At 30.3% G+C, this 22,846-nt stretch overlaps 1 protein-coding gene and 1 pseudogene across 3 annotated transcripts in view; both read right to left on the bottom strand.

The window, feature by feature from the left end:
* Positions 1 to 476: 476 nt before the first annotated feature.
* LOC149892772 (E3 SUMO-protein ligase ZBED1-like) lies at positions 477 to 1,289 on the bottom strand (annotated as a pseudogene).
* A 3,342-nt stretch (positions 1,290 to 4,631) lies between these two features.
* LOC145185147 (uncharacterized) overlaps positions 4,632 to 22,846 on the bottom strand; it is a 37,435-nt gene continuing 19,220 nt past the window's right edge. Inside the window, exons 1-4 of one of the 3 annotated variants that reach the window (XM_090092079.1) lie at positions 13,207 to 13,543; positions 10,466 to 10,518; positions 10,139 to 10,393; positions 4,632 to 9,177 (exon numbers count right to left, since the gene is read on the bottom strand). In XM_090092079.1, coding sequence (XP_089948205.1) covers positions 4,880 to 9,177; positions 10,139 to 10,393; positions 10,466 to 10,518; positions 13,207 to 13,235 — 4,635 coding nt within the window. In that variant the 5' untranslated portion in view covers positions 13,236 to 13,543 and the 3' untranslated portion in view covers positions 4,632 to 4,879. Of the gene's footprint in view, positions 9,178 to 10,138; positions 10,394 to 10,465; positions 10,519 to 10,782; positions 10,896 to 13,206; positions 13,544 to 22,846 lie in introns of those variants that run through there. The other 2 variants (XM_090092090.1, XM_090092101.1) reach the window with 2 other exon arrangements.

Raw genomic sequence — 22,846 nt, 5'->3', positions numbered from 1 at the left:
ACAAATAAAAGTACAATGCTATAATGAATGCAATTGCAATACAATTATGTAAAGTAGTTGTACATGCATAGGCAATGGTTCCAGAGAGTCCGACACCTTAACTACAGTGAACTGTACTGGCTGTGGCTGGCAGGGCAGTCTGGCTTCGGTACGCTACTGCTATCTGTTATACTACAAGCTTTGGTGAATAAAAGTTAGTTCAGCCACATGCTCAGAGAGCAGATTACATCGCCTTCTTGTAACAATGTCACCAGACGTCGAGTTCAATCTATCCAAATTTACAGAGGTTGCTGGAAAAGCCAATTCTTGAGAGTTTCGGCAGACGGTGATGATTAACTTTCCACCAATCAAGTACATTGGCATTCCTTCCAATAGGAGGTTCAATCATATACATTCTGACCTCCTCTTGCACAGAAGCCGCATCATCAACTGGCAGCATCCTATTCGCAGTTGCTGTTGTAAGCATGCAATCAAAGTCATCCAACAAACTGCTTGGCTAATGAAGCTGCAGCTGATGTCCGACCAGGAACTGAACCAGGACCAGCACTTCCTAAAGCAGGATGTTCCTACAAAGTAGTATATAATATAAATAGCTGTAAAACTAAAATAGAAAACAGAAAATAAAACCTATGCATTATTGTTTTATTATTCATCTGTAATTAAATTAAACCACAATGCAGTAAATCTGAAAGTTAAATCTAAACTGCAGGCTATTACCATTACCATCAAGTCTTAATATGTGTTAATCACGTAACATAAAAACGTTATAGTTTTGGAATTGTACCTTGAATTAAGTTCTTGTCATGGTCGCTCAAGGCAACATGTCCACCTCCACTAACACCATTACCGCCACGAGATCGGAATTCCTTAGAATACAAATGAAGACTGTCTATAATAGTAGCTTGCTGTTGTTCAGAAAAAAAGATAAATTTATAGCGTGGATCAAGAAATGTACACGCTGCATCAGACAAAGCTGATATGAATTGCGGAAATCGTCGCTCTAGTTTTGACTTTCATTTTTGAGCAAGAAATACACCACAACTCTAATGTGAAGGATCATTGATGAATCGCTGCAATAGCTGATTTGAGCCATGCAAAACCGGAATTTTCATAGACAACGTTGGGTAGCTCTTGGCACATAATTCTCCACTTGCTTGTTTCAATGGAGAAAGAATTGTGCAATAGCCTTCAGCAAGCCTCCATTCTGCATTAGTCAAATAATCAATTTTTTCAATTATTGCTAGCTCTGCAGATATGGCATCTTTTACTTCGCATAATCCCTTCAGCATAAAGTAATCCGAGTTCCACCCAGTAGCAACATTGATTATCAGTTCTCGTTGTGCCTTTCCTAATCGTTTCTGCTCTCTGTGCAAATTCTGTGTAGCCTGGCAGCTATGGTGATATTGTGACACAATACGACGGTTTTTGGAAAGGACAGTCTGCATTCCATCAATTTAACTCACGGCGTCATTGATGGTTAATTGTAAAGTGTGATCAAAACAAGAAAGATCATAAAATAATTGTGAGAGATTCATGACGCTCTTCATATTACTGCCATTATCACGCAACGCATAAATTTGAACAGTCCGAGGATGTTCCCAATTATCAATAGTCTTGACTAAAGATTCAAGAATGCTTTCGCCGGTATGTTCTCCTGAAAACGGCTTGTTTTCTAATGCAAATGTCTTTAGCTCAAATTCAGGACTTACATATGACAGTCAGAAATAAGTAAATGAAGAGTCCATGGGAAGAAACGGCAGGGTCACATTTTTTGATTTTGAGATAAGTCATTATTAAACTTTATAAGTTATAACCTATATAAGTTTTGAATTTTTAGGAAAATTTAGAAAAACCTTAAATATGCATCAAATCGTTTATTTGAATTCAAATACATAATATGCTATTATGGTTAGTAAAGCTAGAAAGTGTAAAAATTCAAAACTTTCAAAATGTGGCCCTGCCGTTTCTTCCCGTGGAGTCTTCAAATGGATCTTGCGCCCTTGAAGTCCACAGGTCAGTCGTAAATGAATATGAAGGAATATCTTCAAAATCTCGATATATTTCATTAGCGGTTTCCGGTTTTACACTACAATATAACTCAGGTACAACTGATCTTGAAAACGTAGTTCTGCTTGGCACCAGATATTGTGGTTCCATTAATTTCATCAGTTCTTTGAATCCTCTGCCTTCTACAAAGTTGTATGGCAACATGTCTAGAGCAAGCATGCAACCAACCGAATTCGTTATAGCGATGGCATTTGGATAACTACACAACCAATGTGCTTTCTTATTAAAAAGATCATCAACTTTACTTTGCTTCTTATTTTCATTTTTCAGTTCTTCTTCTGCAAGTTTTCTTTTACGATTCTCTTCAATTCTCGCTACTCACTCTTTATGCGCTTTCGGATGAGCAGCACGTAAGTGAGCATAAAGACCTGTTGTTGCTCCAGTTGGACACTGAACAGGTAACTTGCATGTTCCTATTTTGCAAATGCCTTTAATTGTATTGCCATTCGTTTTTTGCCTACTAAAAATTCCTAGACAATACTTCGACAATTACCATCGTTACTATCCGCCATTGTGGTACTGTATAACTTTTTGCTTTCACATTTAAACGATAAATTTCGATTAACCTTGGGTTCGCTTCGAAACAAAGATACTATACTTCAAAAATTTGAATGGTTCGAAACTAAAAAAAAATGTTCGATTCGAAACGAAACTAAAAGTCAGTTTCGAATTCGCAACCGAAGTTTCGAATTTCGCACATCACTAACATCCACCCACATGTATGTACATATATCCATTATTTAATCGCTAGATTCCAGACAAGAAGCATTTAAAAAGATCACTACTTAGACCAAGCACTGGTATTATTTAAAACATTATTGTTTAAGTTAAAATGTACTGTCATAATATCTCCAAAATGTTAAAAAAATATTAGTGTTTTAATGAACATGTTAATAATTTTTGAAGTTTTTATACATACGGTAAATGGTACCAATTATTTATTTGTAATTTAATATATATTTTAGTTATATAATTTTATAATAAAATTTAGATCTTTATCAGAAAATATCAAAAGAAAATGGTATTGATTTTTTAAATTATTTTTCTTTGCCATCTAGTCCATCTTACACATATAAAGACTTTCATAAATTAATAATGTAAATATTTAAATAGTTTCAGCAAAGTTTCATGTTTGTGTTATATAATTGCATTTAACATTTGTTACAGGTTCCCAATAATGAGATAAAACGTCTTCATGATGAAATAGAATTATTACAAAGCAGGTTAAAATCAGCAGAAAAGGCTGCTGAGAGGGAGTACATGTCTTACTGTGATGAACAATTACAAACAAATAAAAATCAATCTGTAAAAAGCATCCAAAAACATCAATTACAAAACTTGCTAAAAAAAGAAATGCAGAGCAAAAGAAAAAAAATATAGGAGCATTTCTTCATAAGGACCATCTGGACCATCATAAGGACCATGTTGGACCATCTGAAACTGTGAAGAAGATAAAAGAAGGAAACAACCGTAGAGTTTTTTATATAATCTGTCCTGTTTGTGAAATAAAGCAAAGTCATTTGTCAAATCATTTAGTTGTGAAGCATAATTTTCTAAAGGAAGATGCATCTTTAAAAGAGCGTAAGTTAAGGGTGTTATATTTGTGGTCTCAGAAAAATAAGCATGGTATTGCAAAGCTGTTGCTATGCCTTTTATGTTCTAAATGGCACTTGAGTTTGGATAACCATCTTAAATAAGCATCTAATGAACAAAGATCAAATTAAAAATGTTGTTTCAGAAGCAAGAACAAAGTATTGGTTATCAGAGAGTGTAGGTCAATCATTCTCTGGTTATAATAAAACAATGGCAAAGCCAGTTGAAGAAACTCAAAAAGTTTTGACTGAGAGTTATCCAAGTCGTCTAACATATGTGCCTTTTGGTGCTAAAAGAATTTCTGATGAGAAAGCTAAAAAATGGGATATTCAAAATGAAAACTTTCTAATGTATTATGAAAATGCTTGTGATCTGCTCGATGGATTTAAGAATGAGCTAAGCAAAAGGCATCCTGTAAGCAGAGCAATAGCCTATCGTAATCATGAAGAATACATTTGGTTAGTTATTGATGAGAAAATGATTATCTATCCAAAATCTGCTTTTAGTAATGTGTTGCATGTTAAAGATGTATACCACAACCCTAATGTTGCACAGATTGGTAATTGCGGGAATGAGGCACCAACGTCAAGAACCCTCTAAGGTTCTTCAAAGCACCACACGTCTTTAGAGTGTAAGCAGGTAAATCAACTGAAGTGGTTCTCTGAAAATCAAGTAACCCATAAACACCGCTGGTTTAATTTTGACATCCACTATAACAAACTAAAGTACCTAAATCTCTAATCCTAACGTAGCCACAACGACATCCCCAATTTCACTCTTCAGTGCTCATTGAACATCCAACATTAACCATCTGATTCTACCCCATCAAAATATATAATTAGAAATTTCCACCCATTACAAACTACCGAAACTTCAAACCGAAAAGGGATGCACTACACTACACAAGATTTACGGTAACTGAAGCAAAACAAAAAAGTTGGAGGGCAAGACGAGATAAATACTAATCATAAACTTAATCCGACGTTAACTTTTATTATCAATATTAAATTTTAACATTATTTTACACATATAAATAAAAAATTGGTCACGTAGGTGCATCAAGTAGTGTTGTGTGAAAAAAGGCTGTGCGTCGGTCTGGTGCGTGTTCGTCATGATGGCGTATTACAATTTCTTTTATCTACGTTAGTCTTACACTCGTTCATCTACGTGAGTCGTTAAGTTACTGGGGATATCTGTCCAAAATTTTTTTAAATTACACTTAATCCGAAGGCACAGTCTTGACAAAGCAACGCAAAAAAATATTAATAAATAATATATAGAATGAACAGAGTACTATGTGATTTTTTGTATGCAATGTTGATGGATGATTGATACTTAAAACATCCGTTTGTATTTTATAAACTTGAAAATAAATTTTGAAAGCTTCATTGTATTTTCCCATACTACACAAACAGCTTGCTATATTTAAATTTGTATTCAATGTTGATGGATGATTGACACCTAAAGAATCAGTTTGTATTTTATCAACTTGGTAAAAGAATTCTAAAGATTCATTATATTTTCCAATTCGATGCAAACAGAATGCTAAATTATTTTTTATATCCAACGTTGATGGATGATTGTTACCTAAAATATCTTTTTGTGTTTTATTAACTTGATAATAAATTTCTAAGGCTTCATTGTATTTACCAATATTCCTTAAACAGAGTGCTATATTTTTTTTTGTATCCAACGTTGATGGATGGTTAATACCTAAAATAATTGTTTGAATTTTATCGACTTGATAATAATTTTCAAGAGCTTCATTGTATTTTCCAATATTACTCAAACAGACTGCTATATTTTGTTTTGTAACCAATGTTGATGGATGATTTATGCCTAAAAAATTCATTTGTATATTATCAATTTGATAAAAAATTTCCAAAGCTTCACTATATTTTCCCATTCCATTTAAACAGGCTGCTATATTTTGTTTTGTAAGCAATGTTGAATGATGATTGATACCTAAAACATCCATTTTATTTTTATGAACTTTATAGCTAATTTCCAAACCTTCACTAAATTTTCCCATTTTATTCAAACAGACTCCTATTTCATGTTTTGTAGTCAATGTTGATGGATGATTGATACCTAAAAGAACCGTTTGTATTTTATCAACTTGATAAAGAATTTCTAAAGCTTCATTGTATTTACCCATACTCCTCAGACACAATGCTATACAATGTTTTGTAACCAATGTTGATGGATGATTGATACTTAAAATAACCATTTGCATCTTTTCAACCTGATAAAAAATTTCCAAAGCTTCACTATATTTTCCCATTTCATTCAAACAGACTGCTATATCTTGTTTTGTATCTAATATTGATGGATGATTAATACTCAAAATATCCATTTTTATTTTATCAATTTGATAATAAATTTCTAAAGCTTCATTGTATTTACCCATATTTCTCAAAGAGAGTGCTATAATGCTTTTTGTATTCAATGTTGATGGATGATTGATATCTAAAATATCCGTTTGCATTTTATCAACTTGATAACAAATTTCTAAAGCTTCACTATATTTTCCCATTCTATTTAAACAGTCTGCTATATCTTGTTTTGTATCCAATATTGATGGATGATTAATACTCAAAGTATTCATTTTTGTTTTATCAATTTGATAAAAAATTTCTAAAGCTTCATTGTATTTACCCATATTCATCAAACAGAGTGCTATATTGTTTTTTGTATCCATTGTTGATGGATGATTGATACCTAAAATATCTGTTTGTATTTTATTAACTTGATGAAAAATTTCTAGAGCTTCACTATATTTTCCCATATCATTCAAACAGTCTGCTGTATTTCTTTTTGTAGTCAATGTTGAAGGATGATTTATACCTAAAATATCGGTTTGCATTTTATCAATTTGATAATAAATTTTTAAAGCTTCACCATATTTTCCCATTCGATGCAAACAGATTGCTATATTGTTTTTTGTTTCTAATGTTAATGGATGATTGATACCTAAAATATCCATTTTACTTTTATGAACTTTATAATTAATTTCCAAAGCTTCGCTATATTTTCCCATTCCAATCAAACAGGCTGCAATATTGTTTTTTGTATTCAATGTTGATTGATGATTGAAACCTAAAATATCCGTTTGCAATTTATCAACTTGACAATTAATTTCTAAAGCTTCATTGTATTTGTCCATTCGAAACAAACAGATTGCTATATTGTATTTTGTATCCAATGTTGATGGATGGTTGGTACCAAAACTGTCCATTTGTATTTTATCTAATTGATAATAAATTTCTAAAGCTTCATTGTATTTACCCATATTCCTCAAACAGAGTGCGATATTGCTTTTTGTATCCATTGTTGATGGATGATTGATACCCAAACTGTCCATTTGTATTTTATCAACTTGATAATAAGTTTCTAAAGCTTCCTTGTATTTACCCATGTTCTTTAAACAGAGTGCGATATTGTTTTTTGTATCCATTGTTGATGGATGATTGATACCCAAACTATCCATTTGTATTTTATCAACTTGATAATAAATTTCTAAAGCTTCCTTGTATTTACCCATGTTCTTTAAACAGAGTGCGATATTGTTTTTTGTATCCAATGTTGATGGATGGTTGATACCAAAACTGTCCATTTGTATTTTATCAACTTGATAATAAGTTTCTAAAGCTTCCTTGTATTTACTCATATTTGTCAAACAGAGTGCTATATTGTTTTTTGTATCCATTGTTGATGGATGATTGATACCCAAACTGTCCATTTGTATTTTATCAACTTGATAATAAATTTCTAAAGCTTCCTTGTATTTACCCATGTTCTTTAAACAGAGTGCGATATTGTTTTTTGTATCCAATGTTGATGGATGGTTGATACCAAAACTGCCCATTTGTATTTTATCAACTTGATAATAAGTTTCTAAAGCTTCCTTGTATTTACTCATATTTGTCAAACAGAGTGCTATATTGTTTTTTGTATCCATTGTTGATGGATGATTGATACCCAAACTGTCCATTTGTATTTTATCAACTTGATAATAAATTTCTAAAGCTTCCTTGTATTTACCCATGTTCTTTAAACAGAGTGCGATATTGTTTTTTGTATCCATTGTTGATGGATGATTGATACCCAAACTATCCATTTGTATTTTATCAACTTGATAATAAATTTCTAAAGCTTCCTTGTATTTACCCATTCTATACAAGCAGATTGCTATACTATGTTTAGTATCTAACGTTATTTGGTTATCAGCTCCATAAGATGTTGTGTTATAGTCTTGAATTGCATGAAGTATATTTAATGCTTCTTGAAAAAAACCTTCGTTTGATAAGAAATTTTGGATACTCCAACTCTGCTGATGGAACACTTCACACATTTTTGATTTGCTAATACGAAACATATGGATGAAATGGTTGTAGAAGTGCTTCCAATCGTCAACGCGTTCTTTTACTTCTTCTAACTGTAACTTTAGAATATCGACCATGTTTTTACTGCATTCTTCTTTGATATGTTTGCGCTTCTGATAATATTTACACGCTCTCTGTATCATTTCATGCATCGCGTACCTGTCATTGTCATCGTCGAAACGATCAAGCAACGAGTAATTGACTAATAATCTTATTGCGCGATTTACCGAAAGCTCTTCGTTTATTTTCAAGTATTTTGAAATGCTGTGAATAAACATTTTTGTTATATGTTGACCATCACAATACGATAAATGGTTTAAAATTTCAACTGATTTTTCATTCGACGTTTTTATTTTGTTTAATACTATGCTAATTGATGTTATTGTAGATTTTGTTTCCTCTTCAGGGTGGATACTTTCCTCCAGCATTTTGAAGGGATATGATCGAAAAAGATCTAAATATTCCTGCAAAGAAATGTTAGTGTTGTTTATATAGAGAATGGCTTGATTAATGGCAATTGGCTGATATTGAAGCACCTTAGTTATAACTTTTAGTTTTTCGTCGTCATTTGTTAATATTTGTTTAATATTTGTTTTTGCAAAAAGAAATCCATCTTGAGGCGAGAAAGATTGAATCTGCACTTGATTAACATCGGTAGACCATAATTTCCATTGCGATGTTACCAAAGTAAATGAATTTTTTTTATTTGACACGTATTTTTCAAAATTCTTCACACTTTCATCATCCACGTTGTCGAAGATGTATATTGTTTTTTCTCTTTCAAAGTAGTGATGTATTTTTCTAGAAACTACTTCAATATCAAACGGATCGCCTTGAGAATCTTTTACGCTTAACCCCAGTTGGTGACAGAGATTAGTCATTGAAACTTGTATTTTATCAAATGCAGCATCCACCCACACAATACTTTCAAAATAATCGTTGTGAATTGTTGCATACTTTCTAGCAAGCTGAGTTTTTCCTACTCCAGACATTCCAGTTAAAACCGTGATTGATTTACCCATATCGTTTGTTTGACACACGCATTTATGAATTTGATTAAGTTCATTGTCACGTGAAAAGAAGGCTTTTGTCGGCGGTAGGATACCGAAAATGGAGTGTCGGGATATTAACTCTAAAATACAAAAACTTTTTATTTTTAGCAACACGGTGATATTTTTTGAGGAGTGTTAAGAAGTTATTTTTCGAACTGCATTTCGCTGTTCACTTGATTTACTTTTGATAGGAAAAACATAAAAAGTTATATCTAAAATTTAAATGACAATTAAATCAACAATTTATATTAAAAAATTTATCACTAACTGTAGTATGTACTTTTTAATACGCTTGCTATTGTTAAGATGAAATATTTTGTCTATAAAGTAATTTTATTTTCCAGCCATTTCAGTGGTAAATGCTACTTAAAACAATTGCAGCTTTTTTTAGAAAAAGCTTTTACCTAAAAAATATTCCCAGGAATATTTAGAAAGAATTTTTTGATATTGTGAATATTGTGAGAAATATTTTGAAGTTCCATTTGAGAACCTCGCAGTAAAACTATTATTCTTTCGAAATTGAAATCAATTTCCTTAAAAAGGTATTTTGAAAAAGTTGACAAAAATTCCACCTTAGTAGTTTATGCAACAATACTCTTTTGGGGAGGTGGGAGGTTAAAAACGTGCAATGCAGAGGGGCTGCAAAAAAATTGAGACAGAAAACTTTTGAGTCATGTCACATTTACTTTTTACTTCATATTTTTAAATAATTAATATTGTAAACCAAATAATTAGATATTATTATGCTATAAATAGATATTTTTTTGAACTTAATTCAAGTGTGAATTTATTCCGCAAAATTGCTAAGTGTTTTTGCTGATAAAAGGCCTGAAAGATTTGTCACTTAAATTAACTAAATAAATGAAAGAAAGTTTGTCCTTTTCAAAAATGTTCGTTTTAGGTAAAAAAATATTTTAATGGTCTGTAGTATTTTAAGCTCTTTTGTATATTTTGTGTTTATTTATCTCCAATAAATATTCAGGAGCAACCTTCTTCGGCATGCAAAGGCAACACAGAAACTATAAAGCTCAAAATACCTACTTCGTTCGCATTCACTGACCAAATCTTCACGGTTGCAAAAAAGTAATGCTCTTTTCACATCTCGCCACTTTTTTGATGAATTATTCTTACGCCATTGGTTCAGTATTTGTATAATTTGTTCTCTTGTAGTTTCAAATTCTTCTTTTACATTATCGATTGCTGAGTCATCAACCGAAAGGCATTGAGCAAATTTTTGCCAATCATAAGTGAGCAAATCAGCAAGCATTGTAAATACATTTTGTGGAAATTTTTCAACTAAGAGAGAGGGTTTTTTTTTGAAAATCGAAAATCTGTCTCATGTGGGAAACATTATAAATATTTTATTACCTTTTATATCGTCGAACTCGTTCTCCATGACAACTTCGTCTTTTAAAGCAGCTCTACGAAAAAGAAGTCAGTTATTGGTTATGATAAACTTTAATAAAAAGCTCTTAAATTTGTCAGCTAACTATTTTCACGGTTAATAAACAAGTGTAAAGAAATAGATGCTGCGTCAAAAATAAATTTGGGTAGTTATAGAAGTGAAATAAGCCGTTTGGTTTGAGATATATCGAAACCCTCTATTTCACTGGAACAAAACTAGTAAATTTCCTTTTGGTTGATAATAAATAATTTAATTTGACTGTAAAAGTGGCATGACTTACGGGGTCTCTGCATCTTAAGAACAAAAAAGATGCCAATGATGCATCTTTCCAAAAGCAACTATTTTAAAAGAAACTTAAGCAATTCTGAATAATGCAGCAGTTCCTGCATGATTGAGATCTGCTTAAGTTAGAACTTGTGGCATTATTTTGAAATAATGATTAATAAAGCATAAGTTAAAGAACGGTTTCGAAGTCCAACACGCGCTTAAAAGCTTTATTGAAAGGCGTTTTTTGATAAGGGGCATATGTCATATTATTTATGTTTTCTTTTATTTTTTAAAACTATATTTACAACTGTTTAAAATGTGAGAGGTTTTTCATATACGGCGCATTTTTGGAGAACAACTTTTTTACGACAAAATTATATTTTGAATGATTTTTTGGGTGCGATCTAAGTGTATTTGAATAAACTTATAAAAATGATATCTTAAATTTCTACAACCTTTCTAATATTTTGACAACTCGTTTTCGTTAAATGATAAGCGAAGACTCTCTCCGGTATTGCATTCATTAGCAACATTTTAAAATTCATGCGTCATCTATTCATACGCGCGCTATTTAAAAGCAAAAACTACCATCAATGTTGTTTTGATGTCAAAAATGTGTTAAATGCAGGCTGGGATGGCGCAAATATTCTTTAAAATGATTTAACAATGGTTTGCATCGGTTCACATTAACTTCATCCTGCATGATTCTCTAAACTCTGTCAAAAACACTGGCAAGGAAGTCCTTCGCATCAACTGCTACCTCAAAGAAAGTCATTCACTTTTGATACCTATTTTATTTTTCTTAAAACCAGGCTCTCCACAATATGCATTTTGTACTTCAATCTTTATTTGAGAGTTGCAATTTTCTTACCTCTCATTGGAAACGAATTTTTTATTTTGGAATCTGTTCAGCTACTTTTTTGTAATCATTAAGAAACCAGGCTTCTCCTAGTTTTTGTACTGTTTAAAGCTCTGATAAAACTCTGTAATATTCCAGAGGAGAAAGAAAAGGAATCGGTTGGCTTTGTTGCGAGTAAAAGTACACTTTAATGACATTTTCATTTTTCTCTTTCATGAGAGAGAAGAATTTTGCTTTTATTTTGTGCAGACAATATTTAGTAAATTCATTTACCCTTAGTTTAATATCAAACTCTAATCAACTTTTTTTTGTTTTTTCTGTCATCTGGTTTCCAAATCCAACATTGAACATTCTTTTAATTTTTTATTAAGTAAGAAAGTTATAAAGTGTCTTTATTGTCTTGGTTTCCGTCAAGTTTTCAATTTTCTTTGTAATTTTACAATATTCAGTTCAGACAGAAGATACACTCTTATACTTTTTCCTCACCCATCGTGTGAAACACATACTAAATAATAAAGTTCACTATTGAAGTAATTTTATTATCGCTTAATGTTTTTCTGAAGCCTCCACATTTTTCAGGTCTCAGACACCCATTTTTAAAGTATTGCACCATTTGAAACAGTTCTCCAAAACATATATTAGTGAAAGAATTTTTTTTTACGAAATAGAACTGTTGCACAAAATAGAACTGTTGCACAACTCTTGTCAGCAACAATTCGTTGGTGTATATTGGATCTTTTTTTTTTTAAATAGCCAAATCCCTGTCACAAGACAAAGAAAGAACGATCTAAATAGAGTATCATGAAAGTTGTAAGCTCATCATGTATTTAATGTGCAATCGTTCTCTGCAATCGTTTTATCCGTTTGAGCTTTATTTGAATGTTATATTGGTTTAGTAGAAAACCTTTTTGCCAGACTTAAATGCACTCTCCTTTCAGCTATAGCCATACGCTTGATAACATCGTTTAATGATTTGCTATTACGAAACTTTTTTTACAACTACGGAAAGTTTTTAAACTTACTTTTCTATGTTTGTTGATGGTTTATGAAATGTTTACTTAAAACTTAAAACTAAATATTATGAATATGTAACTTATGATAACTTATGCTGGTTTTGAACTCTTCGCTGATATACTTTACTTTTTCCGTAGCTAGAAACCTAGGGAGGAGAATGAGCGCAAGTTATTGTTTTGATTCTCTAATCGGAAAGGAATTGCAGAGCTTTTTGGGAATGCTAATACGCAATCAAATGAGTCGAGTAACGGAATATAATCTTTCATTACAGCGTACAGATTTTGCAGCGTATTTCATAAAGTTAAAGAAGCTTTTTCTGAAGCTGTTTTCTGATTTTAAGTTTGTATGTTACGTTTCTGGTATTAACTTTCTCATATTTAAGTTCTGATATTCAGTTACAACATTTGTTATTATTAAAGAATTCTTACTTCGTTCTGCTTAATTTATTCACTTCTTCAAAGCTATTCTTTCTTCTACTTTTACTTGTTTTTCTAACTATGAAACTAAAATCGTTAAAAAATTGGGTAACAAGTTATACAAGTAGAACAAAAATAGATAACGCACCGATTCATTTCGTGCTCTAGTTTTTCCATTTTCCTCACTTACAATAATCTTATTTGCAATCTTTATGTGAACAGCTGGTTGATGAACAAAACCAGAATTTGTTTGTACAAAGGTTCTGGAACTCAATTAAACCAGCACGTTAAAGATGTTAAAATTGAAGTTTTAACCTCAACGCCAAATAAAAAAGACTGAATCATGCAGCAGCAAGCCATAAAAATAAGAAACAAAATAAAAACCCAAATCAATAAAAATGAAATTGCTTTAGTAGAAAGAAAAACTGAAAACGAGATCTGCGATGAACCCAAATGAAATCAGCGTGATCTTGATCTAGTTGTTGAAGTTTTACTTAAATACGTTTTAAGTTAATTAACTCGCGTTGAGATTAAACTCAGTTGCTAATGGTTTTTAAATAAAGTCACATTTTTTTAATTTTATACAACAATGGGCGTTGATGAGTAGAGCCTTTATCAAATAATAGGGCTTAACAAAATAGTACGAACATCACATATCATACTATAAAAGCGAAATACGTGCAAAACGAGTTATTCTGAAGGAAACAGATTATTTGCAAGTGCGGAGGATCGCCGAGAAATCAAATTGTAAACTTTCATATCGATATGTTTTTGTGAAATGAGTTTCTTACTAAATTAATGACTAAAATCAACATCTGCTTTTTTCCGTTAACAACAAAAAAAAAAAAAATAATTTTGATTTGTTACTTTTAGTTTCCAATCTTTTTTCACTGACACTTTCAGCTTTCGTACGGTGTTTATTTTCGCTTAAAATGGACAGTAGAGTAATAGAAAACAAGGTACAGTAGAAAAGTAATGCAGAATAAAGATTTAGCCAAAAAAGATCCGTAGAAAGGTTTTTGTCTTTTCAATGACGTCACACCATTTTTTGGTATTTAAAATATAGTGGCATGATAAAAGATTTGTTATTAACGTATTGTATATATAGATGCCTTCAACTGAAATGGTTTAAATATGATGCTCAGTTACTTGGGGTGTTGCTAAGAAGCTATTATCTACTATCTCAACAGAAATCTAAATTCATTTTAGACTTTCATGTAAAAAAGGCAGCATTTATTTTATTAAGTTTACGAAAAACTCAGGCATTTTTATTTAAATAGTTAGTGATCATAATATATTTTTTGAAACATGCCTCAGATTTTTGCACTGCCGTGCAAAACCTTTTATAGAATTTCCAATGACAAAATTTCATTACGCACTTTTTTTGCTATTGCTCTGGCATTGAACTCCGTTAAACTATCGAATGTTCTACAGATTTGAGAAGTTATCAACCTTTATAAGACTTCTTGCTTGCTGAAACAATTGTTTCTAAATTTATCTTGTAGTTTTATCCACTTCGCAGATTTTTATCCACTTCGTTCATTTTCAGAGTCTTTTATCTAAAAGCTAAAACGTTTATTAGAAAAATAAAATAAAAAAACACACAAAAAAAAAATTGCAGGAAACATGTAAGAAGAATCTTGCCTTAAACTTGGAAGTTCACCATAGTAATCAGCCTCCGAGAAATATTCTTTGTAAGAATCTGCTCACAGTTGGAAGTCAGATGAAATCTGCTAAACGTAGGGACCATCTCTTCAGAATAACTAAATCAGACATGGCCATTGAAACAAATTCAAGACAAAAAAATCATCAATATACTTTGATAGTAAATTTGATGTCATTTGGAAACAAAGTTTTCGATTGTATTCATACCCTTTAAGCAAATCTCTTTTAACGTTTACAAATAACGCCGAGTACCTGTGCAATGTTTGTTTCACAATTTTGAAAAAAATCTTTTTCCACTCTTTGGTTAGTATTTTCGGCAGAGTACAACAGCGCAACATCAACAACACTAACAAAATTGCACAGTGCTTTTATCGTCAGTCGCGTCAGTATAGTCAAATAATATTTAACAAATTCCTTATTGAACTTTTTATATTGCAAACGCATACTTTGGCCTAAATAAGGGTAGCCAATTTACTAATCGTCTACCAATAACTAAATATTTAGAAGAAGCCTGAAAAGATCCATAATGATTCTTGAGAGAGTGTGAGGCTTCTTCGCAGGTATTTTTTTCGTTACGCCTTTAATAAAAGTATTTGCACTATTTAAGAATACTCTGTTTTCTGAACTTTATTTTTGAAAAGTACATAAAATTTGCTCTCTCCTGTAAAAAATGCCATTTTATTTTAATGAGTAAAACTCTTATAAATTTTGCGGGACCTCCCATTTTGATTCTTTCTTCAAGCCTAATTTCCTTCCTCCTTCATATTTACCATAAGGAGCTGGATGAAAGAAATAACTCTATGAATAACTTTATCAGCTCTTTATTTTAAAATGAACCATGAAGAAGTATGAACTTTTAGTAATAACGGCTGATGCATAAGTTATCGAACGAAATAAGAACTTTAACATCTCATTTGTTAATAAAAAAAAACCATGATTTTTTTTTGAATAAAAATCAGTTATTTTTGTTAAGAAAAAAAAAATTTAACCTCTCTAATAGATCTCAATTTGGCTTTGACACATTTCATAAGTGATGGTGAAAACTTTAAATCAATATCTTTTAGTTTTAATTTGAAACTAAAAAGTTGTAATGTTACTTCTGAAAGAATGGAAGAAGTTCTTTTCTAAAGATCATTAGTATAGATTGATGCATTGATTGCAACAGTGATGGAAGTCCGAAACAATGAAATGAATTGATTAAAATGATTTATGATTTCGCAATTTTTTTATATTTGGGTTTTTAACAAAAACAATTTCGATGCGTTTTGAAAAGATTCTCGTTCATTTGCAACCTCATTTTAAATGTCTTTTAACTGATAAATAAAAGGTTTATACATTTTTTTTACATATCCATTGTATTCACTTGATTGCTTTGTTTGCTGGAAAAATTAAATTAATATTTGTCTGATAACTTATGCATCACCCGTTAAAAGACGGATGGTAATAAAAAAATTACAAACGATACCGGATGAGTTAACTAAGAGATTTGATGCGATAAGCCAAAAGGATAGAGAGTTTAAATTAAAACCAAAAAAAGAGAAAGAGATGATCTTTAGTGAATAAAATAAGTTAGAATAAAATTACTTAAAAAATAAATTTGAATAATAACTTTTATTTACAGTCTGTAACGATGCCATCAACTATTTCATCAACAAGAAGAGGCATCCAAGTTGCATCACAAGCTAAAATATCCTTATGCTTTTTCTCGATTTCGTAATGTATAACGTTTGTACAAGCTATTTCGTCTCGAGCTAAATAAAGTTGTATCAATTCAGTACCGCAGCAATGTAGGGGTTTTACTAGATATAAAATTCATTCTTTTGTAATATCTATTTTTAAAATATAGCTTATGGCTATACCTTTGCTAGTTGCCTATTCAAAAGTTTACAGTATAATATCAGTATATCGTGTTTATCAGTTTTTCGCAACATTTAAAAACATAACAACTTTGATAATCGACAAACAAAAATCAAAACTAATTGTCCTCTCGCAGAGTACGTTTTCTGTAATCTTAATAATATAAACTTAAATTTAAATGACACTGTGACTAGTTTGAAATTCAAAATTTGCGTTGAGAGGAAATCCTTGGATCAGTAGGTGAAATACTAACAGATGGTGGATGTCACTAAACAAAGTTCGATTTGATCATTCTTAGTGAGTGACTAAATAACTTTTAAGTGTTTAAATAACTTTAAAACACTTAAAAGCTTACGAAAGTTGAACCCTTTCACCGCCGGCCAGCGGATTTTATTGAAACTAAATATACAGACATATCATTTAGTATGATAACTCTTTGAAAAAATTATACACAATTTAAACTCACTATAAATTTTTATTCGCACAATTTTAATGTAAAAGACTTACTATGCAGCAAACTCCATTCTTAACCCTTTTATCCGGTTATATTAATGAAAAAATCCGACCAAACTGCTGTCTCCTTTTGGAGACGCCGGCGGTGAAAGGGTGAAGAATAACGAAACAAGAAGACCTCAGTGGAAGAACGATGTATATACTGCTATTCTCATTAGAAAAAACGAGAGTTTTAGCATTTAAAACGCTTTTCATTAATTAAATTAAAAAGTAGTCGAGAAAAAACCTTTTTGATAGAATCCATGTGTTTTTTTATTTAAATTTTAGCAATAACAGACACTTAAAATATCAAAAAGCTTAATTTCTTAATAGGCTTTCTTGGAATGTAATGGAGGTATCTGTCTTTGGTCTTTTTGGCACTATATTCTAATCAAAGAAATAGTTTTAAAGTGTAGAAATGGATTTATAAAACGCATCTTCTATATTTTATATACAAAATGTTTGCCATACAGCACGGCTCTATAATGAAAAAAGATTTGCCGATAAAAAATGCTTTTTGAACTCTTAAGAAATGTTCCCATTCCCCTTATACATTTCTTTTTTCCCATGCACATCTCATTTTGTCATATTTGAGCGAAAAAATCAAATTCCAATAAAAATTCGAATTTTTATAAGAAGTACAGAAATATTTTTTAAAATATGTTTTTTTTTTTAAAATAAAACTTAACATGTGAAGAAGCGCGTTTCATGCCCTCAATTCAAATTATTTTGTGTAATAGAAAAACGGAAATGATCACTTTCGTAAAACCTTTGATGGTTTATTAGAGGTTTATTATTAAGGATAATAGCAAACAATATTTTTAAAAGTTTGTCAAGTTGTTTGTGATTTGGTTATTCAAAGTAAAGTTTTTTCTCCCAAAAGGAGATTAAAACTGTAAATGACAAAGTTACGTCACAAATTATCTGTTATTTCACCTCAAATATTCATTATTTTGCTCTAAAAATTTTGTTCATATTTGCAATAAAAGCAACAAACCAGGATTCCCATCAGAATCTTAAAATTCCTTCAACTGGTCAGATCAAATTTAAACACGAAAGCAACATTTTCGCAATTTCGAACTTTTCGTAACGAATCAGAAAACGAGCTGAAGAGGATGAAAGCTATCTCCGTTGTGAAAGTTTCAAACTTTTTGTAAAACTGCCTATGAAATAACATCAGAAAGAAGGAATGCACGAATTTTAATTTACGCATTTACATCATTACAATATCAAAGTCCATATTGTTTAGTGAAAAAGAAACACAATTCTTAATGACCCGTTCTTTGAACTCATTTCAAAACATTTCTTTCATTGTGTGGCACTGGAGCAGACGTTGAAGGAAGATAAATAACGTTTGACATTTTTTGCTAGCCTGACATTTGCTTAGAATAACTATAAAAATATAACTCTCTTGAATATAATCAATAGAGTCCATATTCTAGCAACGTACTGCAAACCTCAAGGATGTTTGTTTACCACTTAAAATAAACACAATAACAAAATATTTAAAAGTTTCTTTTTATTGGACACCAGAAATGTGAAAAGCATTCTCTAAATTACACTAAATAAATAAACCCAAAGCATATAAAAACCCCGCCCTCACAGTATATTGGATTTTGAAAAACATTTGTATTTAATAAATATGATGAACGCTTTTTTAAGGTGTGTGTGTTATTTTTAGCTGTGTGTGTTAAACAAAAGATAAAAATAATATGAAACAATAAAATATGCTGTACATACCACATACATACGTTTAAAGACAACTTTATAAATTAGGATTTTGTATATTAATGTGAGGGCGGGGATTTTTGATAAATGTTTTCAAGTTCTCTCATAGGTGATATATACAGCTATACACAAAAGTTTAATCGAGATAGAGATTTTCGTAACAACGTGCTAGTTTTTCTAACATTAAAGTTTGTAAGGATATAGATTTTAAGTTTATCTTTTTCTTCTTGCTATTTATGTTTGTATTGATAAAATAGACGAAAAAAAATACACTACATCCGTAAAACTAATTGAACGTTAGACGATGTATTTTACTGATGACATAAAAGTTTAATCGAGTTATTTAATTATACATTTTTTAACAAGAATAACTTGTTTTATAACTCGTTTGTCGGTCTGATTATCCTCGAAAGAACTGTCGCATTATAACAAACTAAAAATCATTTTTTATGGTAGAAACCATTCTAGCAATGTTTTGCGGTTGAAAACAAAATCCACCCTAAAGATTGTGAATTCAAGATGGCTCGGGTGATATAAGGAATGTCTGTCTGTAATCACTGTTTGTTTGCACTACTAAACATTTCTTTTTAGCATAACCTTTTTTGGCTAATAGTTTACTAAAATGTACGTTACCAGGCAAAAGTTGTTAAAAATTAAAATATTAATTTTTTACGACGTTATGGTTTATGACGGTTTGTCTTATCTGAAAAAGGAGAATATCTTTAAAAATAAACGAAATGATCTTTAAGCACAAATTTTTCAGAAATGTTCACTCTAGTACACTTCGATAATTGTTATTATCCACTTTACGTATTTTGATAACTGTTATTATCTACTTACCGTACAATCAGTGGTGCGATTAGAAAATCCGACGTTTTTTAGAAACTTTGTTGCCCTTAACACGACTAAAAAGAGCGAATATCCATAACGACACATTGAGATATAAAGTCGATTAGCGTATTAAAGGTTTGTTTTTTTATCGGGTAAAACCATGTGGTAAAATTTAAATTTTTACTTGACAACATCAGGTTGTGATCAAATAACAAATGTTGAAAAGCAAATAAAGAGGTAACTACGGGAAATGAGTCTCTTCTGCCATTGGTAAAAAAAAAAATTATACAATAATCAGTAAATAAAAATATCAGTAACGAGCAAACAATCTTATGTAGCCAATCTTTTAGGATCGCTTGTTGACCTGTGTTTAAGAAATTTAAACTGGCCTTTGAAATTTTAGATTTTTAAATATTTTGTACCTGTCTCAAGCAAAACAAAAACCATTTTTTAGTTTGAAAGTTTTACATGAAAATATGTTAAACCAGTTTTCTTGTTGCTATGTTTATCTTCTTGTTTTTATTTTTTACTTGAAAATGAATTTGATGTTTCAGTAAATCTTTTCTAATTTTTTATGCTTAATATATATTAACCAGTATATCTTAAAACCTTAAAAATAAAAATACTTTCAGGTACATACATGCATACATCTAAGTTGTGTGATTTTATTATGTTGTTTATTTTTCAATTAGTACTACAAGTTTTGTGAAGTTTTCATTTTTCAGCAAATGTCATAATAATAAAAAGCAAAATGAGTTTTGAAAGTACAAAGAAAAGTTGCAAAATCCAAATGTTTTTCATCAATTATTTGTCTTTAGTCAACCTTGAAGTTTTAATTGGCGGTGGGTCAAAATAAATCCAATACAAATATAAGAGATAAATTTTTAAAATTTCTTCCTCAAATTCCATTTAATCTTTTTTTATTCATTACATGATAACTACATTAGATTGTGTATAAAATACAAGGTGCTAGATTAATACTGACAAACCTTGTTTCTCACAAGACAATGAAAAATAAATATCAAGCACTCTTGAAAATGCGATATATGGGAATGAGATTATAGCATTAAGCAAACTGTCTCATTGCAAAAGTATAAAATAATAATATTAAATACTAATTAATCTTTTCTTTTTTTTACCAATAATAGATCACTTTAAATAATTATTTTATATCTCACTACAAGGCTTTTGTTTTTTTGAAATTTCATTCTTTCATCCAGCTCTTCGATTGTTAATTATTAAACAACCGAAGAGCTGGATGAAATTAAACAATCGAAGAGCTGGAAAACTTATGGAAGTTGACACATGGTGGATCAGACTAATAGCAGGGCCAGTTAACCTTAAATTTAATTTTGTTTTAAAAAGAAAATATTTCGCTTACTTATGTTTATCTATAAATTTGACTTTTTATACTTTCTAGCTTTATTAACTACAATAGCACACTTTGTATTTGAATTCGAATCGAATAAGCGATTTGATGCATATTTAAAATTTGTTGGGATGAAATCTATTTTCTTTATTATAAAAAAAAATTACCTCTCAGAAAAACAACTTTTTAAGAATGTAAATAATGTTTGGCACTTACTAATAGACATCAATCGAGTTTATTTTCCTTGTTTTTGAATTATCAAGACTTATATTGATAGCTCTAAGTCCGTATTTTTCAAAACAGTTACAGATGATTTTTGGTTAATGTAAATTTCATAAAAATGGCTGCACATGAAAAACCGTTAGAAATGTCAAAGAAATCCAAAAAATGAAAAAGTATGGAGAGATTGCGTGAAAGTAAAAAAAACAAAGACTAGCATCACATAAAACAGGACATGAATGTATTTGTAAAAGGTTGAAATGCTTCGAAATTGTTAAAAGAGAAGATAGAATTTTTTTATTCAGTTATTTTAACTCTCTAGCCAGCAAGGATACTCAAGATTAGTATGTTACTAGTTTGATAACCTTAAATTGAGTTTCAAAAAAGAAGACCACAAAATATCGATTCAAAAGGTTATAATAACAGTTACAAATACAACTTTTTATTACAAATCAAGAGGTAATTACGAGTAAGAGTTCGTTTGTTCATGTTTGCTTTTCAGCATTTACTTCAATCTTTGGGATAAAGAAGGGAAGATTGGAGACAATAAAATGAAGTCTTTTAACCACAAGGAAATTATAATTTTTTATTGAATACATTAATGATTATGAAATCTTTATTCTGAATGCAAGTTTTCAATAACATTAATCTTATATAAAAATTACGTTTTTTCATTATATAGGTCACTCATCTCACAATCAAAAAAAAAAAAAAAAATCATTATACAATTTTTACTCCTGAACTTAAAAATAAGACGTGTGACCACGTTTCCTTAGTCAGAGTTCGTACCCAGTATTCTCCAAAGAAAACCAATGACTTTTTTTACAGAAGAAAGTTGGCATTTTATGCATTAAATATTCACGTGCTTTTAAGTAATGTTTTTAAGTTTTTAAGTTTTTTAAGTCTTTTAAGTTTTTTTATACTGTCATGAAGAAACTATTGCTTGAAAGGAGGCTGATGATTTAATTTCAATGTTATATGATTTTTTTATGAAACATTTAGACAAAGAAATTCAATCTGTAGAGCTATTTTGTGGCTCATGTTATGTAATTAATGGAATGCATACTTTAATGTCATCTTTTATTTTGATATTTAAGCCTTTACATCCTTTTGAAACAACATATCGGTTGATATCCTGCTCACTACCGAACAAAAGATAATAAAAATAAATAAAATTTATGAACTAAACAACATAAAAACTGGGCTGTATTTTGCTTTGGAGCATAAAATCAGAACTTATCAAGAGTTTATAAAGTTGAGTGCAATAAAAAAAAGCACGCTTTAAAATCTTTTCTCAATTTAAAAGTAGGTTGATATCAATTGAACCCTCATCTTAACCGAAATTTAAAGAAGTTCTCATAAGACTTAGTCACAGCAAACACAACTTCAGCTAAAACAAAAAACTTACCAATAAGGTTTTTAGCGTTCTCTATAAGGAAAAAAGGTTTTAATAAAGTTTTCATCGCAATTTTAGTAATACATTTGACTTGTCATTAAAATATATAAATAAGTAAAGAGATTAAAAATTACTCTCGTAAGCCAACTTTTGCTTTTTAATTCAAAGGATCTAAAAACGTTCTCAAAATAAACAACCAAACAGTAAAGAATGAGCAAAGTTTAGAACAAA

The sequence above is a fragment of the Hydra viridissima genome, unplaced genomic scaffold (genome assembly GCF_058129835.1).
Source record: "Hydra viridissima isolate aposymbiotic clone 2 unplaced genomic scaffold, HvirCarnegie_v1 scaffold_1, whole genome shotgun sequence".
In the NCBI taxonomy this organism is placed as follows: Eukaryota; Metazoa; Cnidaria; class Hydrozoa; order Anthoathecata; family Hydridae; genus Hydra; species Hydra viridissima.
The sequence above is the reverse complement of the archived record's forward strand: the minus strand, read 5'-3'. Positions and strand labels throughout refer to the sequence as shown.